Source organism: Aethalodelphis obliquidens, unplaced genomic scaffold, assembly GCF_003676395.1.
Source record: "Aethalodelphis obliquidens isolate GAN/ISIS:26980383/991018 unplaced genomic scaffold, ASM367639v1 scaffold28, whole genome shotgun sequence".
In the NCBI taxonomy this organism is placed as follows: Eukaryota; Metazoa; Chordata; class Mammalia; order Artiodactyla; family Delphinidae; genus Aethalodelphis; species Aethalodelphis obliquidens.
This window is the reverse complement of record NW_020837972.1, coordinates 12,410,856-12,420,915: the sequence shown is the minus strand read 5'-3', so window position 1 is coordinate 12,420,915 and position 10,060 is coordinate 12,410,856. Positions and strand designations below refer to the sequence as shown.

Below are 10,060 nucleotides of genomic sequence, written 5' to 3'. Positions count from 1 at the left end.
TGGCCGCCTCCATCTTAGAGAAACGAGGCGGCTGCATTAGTGCTAGCACCGGGCGAGGGGACAGGAGATACAGTGGTGGGGCGGGGGGGAGCCTGCCCTCCCTTCCTAGGGGATGAAAAGGTCCCCGGCACAGAGCTTCTGCCTGAAAGCCCTTGCCCAGCATCAGAGGCAGAGAGCAGGCTGGCACCCGCATGGCACAGGCCAGAGCCCAGCGAGAGGGGCTGTGCCGTTGCCCATCCCAGGCAGCCTCCGTCCAAATCGCTGCATTGCCCACTGCAGCAGCCAGGGAGCCATCTGGCCTGGCCGCTGGTGAGGTGGGCAGGTCTGCGAGGCTCAGGGCGCTGCAGACAGGCGGCCAGCACCACATGCTCCCGGCTGCCACAGCTGCTGCCCAGAGCAAAGGTCCGAGTCGGGAGAGCCAGCCGGCCCCCGCCTCAGCCACTGTCGTAGACCTGCCCGTCCTGACAGGCCGTGGACGGCCTTAAGGAGAAGGCTGTGCCCCTACCAGGAAACCGTTTCTCTCCGAGCGTGAGCAAAGTTGGTTTGCACTGACCGGTGTTTGTCATTTGAATGCAGAGTGGGACGCGCTATCCCCTCAAACGTGGGGCCTCTGGTTCCCAGGAGGGGTACGGAGGACTTCATCCTGCTGTGGTCAGCTCTCCTGCACAGGAAGGACCAAAACTCCACTGTTGGGGACATTCAGTTTTTCCTCGAATCAGCTGAATCTGGGCAGCCTTGGTAGGGGAGGTTTTGCTGGCCCTAGGGTGTCTCTGCAAATGGATTATTGCCTGGGCAGTGGCAGTGGCAGCACCGTGGCAGCACACGGCTGAGACTGCAAAGCACAGCCTAGCAGCCGCTCAGGACTATAATTCCCTTGGAGAATCTGATGACAGAGCCATACTTCCTCCCAGAAAATGCCCTTATGCAAATTTCACATATGGTTGTGTGGGTTTCTTGGATCCTGGGCTAGGAGCCCCTCTAATAGTGGTTCTGGGAAAAACTATTCAACATGTCAGGTGAGATTTCCAGGGTGGGGGGAAGCTGGTAAAGTGGTATGCCAGGGGACTGTCACCACGCATCTTGCCAGGGTGACAAGTAATTTCAGCAATAAATACATTTAAAAAATTTAATACTAGAACCAACATGGACATGTTATAAAGCAGAAAACAGTCATACAATGTTTTAAGACAGGGCAGAGATTTCTGGTGTTTGGCCCTCTGGCTCCCCCAGCGGCATATCTGAGTCTCTTCTGTCTTTAGGGGAGACATGTGGCCCGAGTTTGAAAAGCAGAAGAGATACAGAAGAAAAGGAGACGATAAGTCAACTAAGAGTTCAGAACTTGCAAAGAAGCTCCCACAAAATAGCCAATGGAGACAAAGGTAAGATGGGATGAGCAGATGGGGGTGGACACGGGCCAAGATTTTTTTAAGCCACTGGTAAATGTTGGTTCGTAAAGGAACTTTGATCCTTTCCCCATCAGGCTATTTCTTCCAGAATGTAAGGTTTAAAGCAAAAAACACTGACTGAACGTGGTGTGCTTGGAGATTATTTGGGTCCAATAAACCTCCTTCACAAAACCCAGGTGGTTTCCGTGAATGGGAGATGTTATCAACAGGCTGGGAGGAAAAACCCCATGCTTGTAACATTTACACTGGACCAGCAGTTGGCAGTGAATGAAAGTAGTTTAAAACTGTTTTTACTTTCAGTAAAATTTTCTGGGTCGAATTTCTTTTGAACTCTTCCATTACCCTTAATTCCTGCAAAGCTAGGAGGGAGAATATATCTGCAAAATGAACTGTGAAATGAGACTGGAAGGGGCTACTTCTTGAAAGGAAAAATAAACTTTCCGCAGTGGTCCAGTTGCATTAAGACTGTGAGAGGTGAAAACCGTATAAAGCGAGGTCACTAGGGGGTCAGAGCAGCACAAGGCAGCGAGCGTAAGTAAAGTACGTACTCCATTTGCCCACTGCACGTTGGCTTCGTTTATGAAGTAACTGGGTTTTCTGAAAGGAAGCAGAAAACCCTCCTGACACAGCTGCCTTCCGGGGAAGGCAGCCTGAAGGAAAGCAGTGCTCTCGGGACTGAGGGGATGGTTCCCGGTCGCGGCTCTCTATGTGGCTCTGTCTAGTTGGATGTGGATTTTTTTATGACTGAGGATCTTAATTTGAAAAACCTTCCAAAACCCTCACGACTCAAAAAGTTGTAGGACTCTGCGTAGTGGTGCATTTCCCAACTGCGTACGCTTGTGAACAACAGGAAAGCTTCACTTCGCTCTTGGATCGGGGGGGGGGAAGTGAGGAAGTGATTCCCATGCTGAAAATACTCGGTTTGTCCCTTGTGCCTTTTTTTTCCTTTATCAAGAGTCGTATATTTTGTCTTTCCAAAAACCTGCTTTCCGCTTTGCTTTATGATCAACTTCACTATTTGTTGGTTTTCTAGTTCATTAAAGTATTTTTATCCTTTTTTAACTCCTTTAAAGAAGGATTTAACTCCTTCTTTCTACTTTGTTTTTCTGTCTTATTTTCTATAAAGTCATGACGTCTCCCCGCCCATTCGGGCCTCGTCCCCTGGGTCTTGGTGTTCAGTGCTTCCACTATTACCCTGGTCTGGAGAGTTTCTATTTTCCATTTTTCTTTCCCTGTTTAAAACCAAGTTAATTCAGGAGTGCCTGGGGCTTCCAGGTGTATGTTTTTGTTTAGCTTTTTGTTGATTTCTAATCGTACCACATTGGGACTGGGGGCACCGGATTGGACCTGTCTGGTATTGCTCTTTGTGTAATCTGAGATCTTCCTTGTGGCCTTCATACATGGTCATTTTTTATGCATGTTTTGTGGGTATTTGAAAAGGGACAGAATCCTACCTACATCCATCGTGTCACGCTCATAAATTAAGTAAATCCGCCGCATCACCCAGCATGGGCATGGATTTTGTTTCTCTGAGTAGTTGTCAGTTTTCTGCTTTGCTGTTTTGAAGGTACAGTAGACGGCGGCTGCTGCTCACAACAGTCTAAATCGTGAGTAACGCAAGGCTTTGCCCTCTTAATCCTTGGAAACGGAAGCTAGTTATCACACGGAAGCGGCCTCTCGTGCTGCCCCGTGTTAGCTCGGTGGTTGAACGTAATGGTCCCTCCGCGTTCTCCCCTTCTCAGTCTCTACTCCAGAACCCATCACCTTCCACCCCACACGGAGGATGGGTGTTTACGGTACGTAGAAAGTGTCTACTTTGTATCGTGCATTGCAGACACAATAGTCAGCAAAACAGTTATTAATGAAGTAGTTGTATAAATATATAATTATAACCATGTTAAAATCTACCAGGAAAAAGCACTGCTCTCCCAGGTTGGGTGATGGTGTCAGAGAAGACGACCCAGAGATGGTCTCAGATCCAGATCCAAGGGCTCAGAGACTAGCATGTCCAAAGGCCCCCAAAGAAGCAAGGGTTTGGAGACAGGAAAGAGGATGAGCAGGGGTGCAGAAGGGCCTTTCTCAGAGCTGGAGCAAGGGCTGTGTGTAGTGTACAGAACGATGTGGGGAGGTCCCAGCTTGGGCCCGGGCGACACTCCTGAGACAGGTGGGGAGCAGATGCAGGGCTGCGGTGGAGGAGCGTGGGGGAAGGAGGTACAAATCTGAGCCATCAGTGTGTGGTACTGAAAGCCCTGAGTGAGAGTGAGAACAGAGTAAGATGAAACGAGCCCTGACAGCTGGCAGCTGGAGAAAAATGAATTGGCAAAGGAGAAAAGCAAAGGCAGTAGAGGAAGATGTGGGGGTCACATAAGCGCGCCCTGCAGTTGCTTTTTTCCCCCAACACTTAAAACCTAGTGAGGTGCTCCTCTGTAGTTCTAAAATACACAGAATTGGTTCTTCCCATGTTTCTCCCAGCTCCCAAATGAGACAGTTCTCTAACTGTTGTCACAGGGAAAAGCAAGCACCAGGTCATAGCTGTAACCCGGTATGGCGTCGCAGGACGAACGGCAGATGGGCACAGTGCTCTGAAAGGCCAGCCGGTCCACTGCAAACTCGTAGGCCTGGATCAGCCCCCGGTGTCTAGAGAAAGCACAGAGACGGCGGCAGGGTCAGTCCTGGTCCCCAGCCCCCCAGTGACTTCTGTCTTTGCAGCAGGGATGTGCTGGAGACAGGAGAGCGAGTCATCGTGACACGCGTCTGCTTCGGCCCCACAGTGTGTTATGGACGCTCCAGATCCCGCGACTAGAGACCAACAGGTGAGCAGACAAGTTTGATGGAGGGAACTGAGTGCTGGGAGGCATCTGTCTGAACAGGGAGGCAGGAAGGGTCAGCCTCAGGGAAGGCCTCACACGAGGCTGCTTGGAAGCCAGGCCAGTAGTAATCAGAAAGGGTCCCGGGCTTCCCTGTTGGCGCAGCAGTTGAGAGCCCGCCTGCCGATGCAGGGGACACGGGTTCGTGCCCCGGTCTGCTTTGCCTCTGTCACTGGTATTCAACACCACAGGTCCCTAAGCCTTTTGTCTTGGGCTCTTGGCACGTGTGGCCTCCTTCCCACTCTGTGTCCCTCCCGCTCCCATCCCACCCCCCTGTAGCGTCCTGCTGAAGTGCCTGAAACGCACCCAGCACGTGTTCTTGGCTGATACCATCCTGCCCGCATGTACATGTATGCTCCTGACTTCTATGAAAAGAGCGGCTAAGCCTGAGGGTACCATCCTGTACGGACCAATGTGGCCTGGGATGTTCTATTAATAAAATCAAGCCAAGAGTGTCTCGTCTGAACTCCTACAAACCTGGACCAACCCAGCCCAAGCACTGACCTCCGGTGGGTGACGAAGTTGTCCAGGTCGGCGTTGCGCACCACCCTCTCGTAGGGCACGTGGGCCGTGATGAGGCTGTGGCAGTTGAAGGAGATGTGCCGCACGGGGTGTCTAGAACAGACGGGCGAGAACGCTCGTCAGGGTTCAGTCCACTGGAACGCAGCACATCCCACCTTTGCTGCTTTGGTCTCGGAAGTCTGGAGCTGCAAGGGGCTCTGGAACCACCTAAGCCAGCTTTTTCTTTTACAGAGGAGGAAACCGGGCCCCCAGAGGGGCAGTGTCTGCCTCAGTTCCCAAAGCTAGCTGGAGAAGGCCCCACGCCAAGCCTACTCTGTAAACACGTCTCAACGTCCCTGTGCTCACTGGCTGACGCCCTAACACCTTGGTGCGTTGGGACACAGAGGACAAACAACCTGAGACAATTCGGACACACGCAGTGGAGAACAGCGCCATTTCTGCCCCCCCGGCTGGCCGGCCGGCCCTGGGCGAGTCACTCCAGCTCTCTGAGCCAGGTTCCCCAGCGGCAGGCTGTGTTGAGCGGTGCCCTACACAGGCCCGCCAGTCCTGAAGTCAGGGGCTACAAATGGTACGTGGACTCTGGGTTGTGAAAGCCATTCAGAAAGTTTTGGAACAAAATGGCTTGAAACCTATGTAGCAAAGGCTTTTGTTCATTCTAAAACCTTTTTTCCAGTGGAGCACTGAGCCAGGAGACACAGGATAAGAAAGACGTCTAATGCAAGCAGATGCCTGCCATCAGAGGGATTCCCAACTGTTACGAAGGTGAGATCCATTCCCACAAAAAATAACCAGTGTTTCTAGCGCACAAGAGGAGACACAGAATTCAGCACTTGGCAACAGGAACAGGAGACCGCAGCACGGACTGCAAAGGCAGCCAGGCTGCTGCAGAAGGGCGGAGGGTGGCACAGAGGGGCTGAAGAGGAGTCCCTTCAGGCTGAGCCACGGCTGTGCCAGAGGCAGGGACAGGCGTCTTGGCCACAGCAGAGGATTCTCTCAAGAGGGGTGCCTGAGTCCAGGGTTTGCAGCACCAACTAGAGAAAGTGTGGCTGGAGGACTTCGCTCAGGGCCCAGTGAGGCAGGAGGGATAGAAAACAAAGCCGCGAGGAGGACAGGGAAGGGAGAGCGGGCTGGGGAGGGCAGTGGGGCAGGAGACCGAGCAACAGCGGGACCAGAGCTTAAGGGGGAATCAGGCCCAGCAGCAGCACGCTGTGCCGCGAGGACGCGCGTGAGCACGGGAACCCGGGCGGGAGCCTTGCTTCGGTGACCTTCTCCGGGACAAGCCACTAAGCACCGGTGAGAACCGCGTGTGCACTTACAAATGAGTTAGGAAGGCTGGGACGGGACGACAGTTCTGGGCACGACCTCGCTTAGCCTGGCTTCCCCTGAATGACCCATCCGAGGGAGTGCAGCTTTTCAGGGAGAGAAATGAGATCTGCTGGAGTGCAGGCCTAGTGAACTAAACGGAGCTGCTGGCGGCGGTCCCTGGGGGCCTGGACTGCCGAGGAGGCTGTCCTGGAGGCCAGGTCCAGCTCTTTAAAACAGAAGGGTGTCCTTAAAGGCAGACGGTTCTGGGCTTCCCAAGCATGAGTTTTAGTTGCCTTTTGGCACCACCTGGTGGCAACTCAGTGCATCACCACAGCAGGCAGGGAGGGACAGAGCCAACCAAGAAGCGTGGAGGCCACCGTGGTCTGAGAAAGATGCAGGCCCAAGCACCGGTTATGGCCGCCCTCCAAGGAAGAAACCAGTTCCTCTTTTGACCTCGTACTTAAGCTAGACTTGTGAGCAGTCTTCATTTTATCACTCTCTGCAGTTAGTGGGGACACGTCTCATCCCAGAGGTGCTGAGGGACAGCCAGGGGAGCTCGGTGCGTCTCGCACAGGCATGGGGGCTGGATGAATGTGGGCAACAGGGGAGAGCCTCGGGTCCGCTCCAGCCGACCCCTGCTCCAGGCAAGGCCGCCTCTGCTTTAAAGGTCAGACGCCAGCACGCAACGTTTAACCGGCTGGGCCACCTTAGTATCCATTTACCTACATCCATACAGCCCTCTGCTGCGCTTGGGAGAACAGCTCTTGAATTTTAGAGCTAAAGGTTAAAGTTACAAATTCCTCCTTAGTTGAAGCCTGAATACTTTCAGTCTGAAGCGCCCTTGTAAACAGTAAGGAAGATCAAGACTTCCTGGAGTGGAGGGGGTGGGGGGCCTGCCCCACCTGGGGGCGGATGGGCTGCCTGCAGTGCCCCCGCCCGCTGTCTGGCCTGCCCCACTGTGGTCTCTACCCGAGCTGGGAGCTGTGGCAGTCTGAACAGTGACCAGCGCCATTTCTGAGCGCATTTCACAGCAGCTGACTTGCAGGGTTCCAGTGAGGACCACGTGGTAACGTGTGGACAGCACTCGCACAGTACCTGGCTCAGTGGCTGACTGATGCCATCATTGCTGCTACTGTGGTTACTGGAAGCACCTGAGGACCCACCTTACCTGGAGTGCACCTCCCACAGCTTCTGGTTCATCCGATAATCCCACACGGAGACCAGGCCCTCCTCGCCCCCACTGACAATCTTCCAGTCGTCCATCTGGACTGAAGAGACTCCGAGCTGGTGGGCAGAGATGGACAGGGCGATCGTGTCAGTGCGGAGGTCGTGGATCCTCACCCTGCAGGGCCAGAGACGAGTGCAAAGATTAGCATTAGAGCCTGAAATGACGAATTCCTCCTCAGCCATCCTGGTCTGTGTACAGCAACCCTATGAAAACAGAGTATGAAACCCCTCAGTTACGAACATCTAAATACTGATACTAAACTTTCACCACCTCCTTAGTGTACTCTCAGAGGAGGCCAAGAGGCACTAGAAATGAACTAGTTTAGAGCACTCCCCACCGTTCAAAGCACGGAATAAGGAGGACTCAGAACAGATACACTAGCTGCCCTGCTGCTCACTTCAGGGGAGACGCCTGCCCTGGGCAAGCCCATTGCGATGGAGGCTGACCTGACACTGCCATGGGGACGTCGGCCTGAGAAGGCTGTCCAGAGGGTAAGTATACTGCCCAGCATGGCAGTTTTACTGTTCATATAAAAGTCTGTTAAGAGCAAGTTGTAAAACAGCTACATTTGTCTGAAACCTGAACCCTTACCTGGTTGGGAAAATAACACTTTTCGGGTAATTTAACTCAACTTTTAAGTTCATCACCATCTTGTTGGAATTTGGAAAGGCGATGCATCTACCGTTGACTAAGCATAACAGAATCGTGATAAGAGTTAAGAGTATGTGGACACTTGGCAGTCACTTATCTAAAGTCTTGAGATAATTACTTACGTTGTAATAATCTGAATTTCTTTAAGAACATCTTTAAAAACTACTTTCTATACAAGCATATGCTGAATTTCCACATAAGGATAAATTAGATGAGACAGAAATCTCTTATCCACTAGAAGTACCAACACAGTTCCTGAAATAAGCCATAAGAGCTAAAACTGAATGTGGCAACATTTCAGTACAGGTGAAATTAACAGCCCCTATGCTGCAAGTCACAAAGGAAAGACAGTCGCTGCCCTGAAAAGATGCCACTAGCTAGCTCGCAGGGGAGCTGGACAAACATGTCTGACACAAATAATGTGGGGAGAAGGGATCATCTCAAACACGTTCTAGGTCCTAAACTCTTACAGGTACATGAGCACGCACAGACACAAAGTATCTTTGCGTGAGGGGAAATTATTTGAACTGGAAATTCTATACCTAGCTCACCTACCAAGTTTGAGGGCATAATGAAGACTTTTTTTTTTTTTTTTAAACATAAAAGGACTCAATGTGAGCTACCCATGGATACTCTCTGAAAGAAAGTGATGTAGAAGGGCCATGAGGAGCCGACACACACGCCACGGAGGGATGTATGAAACAAACACTGAATGTTAGCAGACAGCTTAGAAAGCCCTATTGTGTCAGCTGGGTGGGCAGACGCACACAGGACAAACCCACCTCTTAAGAGCCTCAAGTCACAAAGCAAAACTCAATATAGGGACTTCCCTGGTGGCACAGTGGTTAAGACTCTAGTCAGGGAACTAGATCCCACATGCATGCCGCAACTAAGGCGCCTGCCTGCCACAACTAAGACGCAGCACAACCAAATAAATAAATTAAATTAATAATTTTAAAAAGCAGGTTTGAAAAAGAACCGAATAGTACTTTAAAAAAAAAAGATTTAAAAAAACCCTCAATGTATGCTACACACGAAAGGCACATTTGCATGTGACAAGGAAGAGGTGTGACAATTTTTAATACCTGAAAAGGTAGATTTCAGAGCAAAAAGCATTAGCCTGAGAGTACTTCAAAATGATGAGAAGGATACAATTTACTAAATGTTTGATAAAACTTGCCAGGAAAGAAACAAAAACCCCACATGATACCCGAAACTAATATAAAACTGTAAATCAACTATATTTCAATTAAAAAAACCACACATGGACCTACTTTCTGTAGGTTGATTTTCCCCCCTTTTTAGTAATTCAGTTTCTTTCATCATTATAATCTATTCGGGTTTTCTATTTCTTGAGTTCAGTTTTTGAATCTCCATATTTGAAGACCTAGATGAATAAATGACATTGTAGGAAAATAAGAATTATCAAAACTAACCCCCAGGAGACAGAAAATCCAAATAGATCAAGGAACACAGAGCAAGCTGGGAAAGCTGTCGAGGAGCCAGCTGTCCCTGCAAAACAAGAACAAGCAAAATGGGTCCAACCTGGAAGGAACAGACCACCCCCCACATTCCCCAAACCCCGGGCTACATCTACTGTTCCACAGCACAGCAAAGGGAGGAAAGCTCTGACTCTTTACATGGAGCCAGCGTTGTTATTACGCAAAACCTGACACCGCAAGCATGACAGAGACGACAGATCTGCACCAGTGCTAAGACCTGAATAAAATATCAACTAACAGAACTCACAGCAACACGTTAACCAGCAAGTGGACTCTGTCTAGAATGTCCATTCCTGTGGTCCACCATGCCTCTCTGACAAGAAACCCACAGAGAGGGTCACTTCCGTGGACACTGAAGAGAGATTTGATGACATAGAACACTTATTCCTAATGAAAAGTCTTTAAAAAACAGTAATCTACTTTTACCAATATTATTTCACATTGTTTTAAAAAAAATTAGATACAATTAGATAAAAGAAGAAAAGAGAAGTGGACAAATTTATCATTAGGGTTGACAATCCAAGGTAATTCAGAATCAAATATATTTTAATATGTCAAAATCAATAACTATCCTTTGTA

General features: G+C 50.2%; 1 protein-coding gene across 1 annotated transcript in view; it reads right to left on the bottom strand.

Moving 5' to 3' along the window:
- Positions 1 to 1,112: 1,112 nt before the first annotated feature.
- FBXW8 (F-box and WD repeat domain containing 8) overlaps positions 1,113 to 10,060 on the bottom strand; it is a 114,821-nt gene continuing 105,873 nt past the window's right edge. The window contains exons 9-11 of the mRNA XM_027124697.1: positions 7,269 to 7,442; positions 4,778 to 4,888; positions 1,113 to 4,043 (exon numbers count right to left, since the gene is read on the bottom strand). Coding sequence (XP_026980498.1) covers positions 3,899 to 4,043; positions 4,778 to 4,888; positions 7,269 to 7,442 — 430 coding nt within the window. The 3' untranslated portion in view covers positions 1,113 to 3,898. The remainder of the gene's footprint in view (positions 4,044 to 4,777; positions 4,889 to 7,268; positions 7,443 to 10,060) is intronic.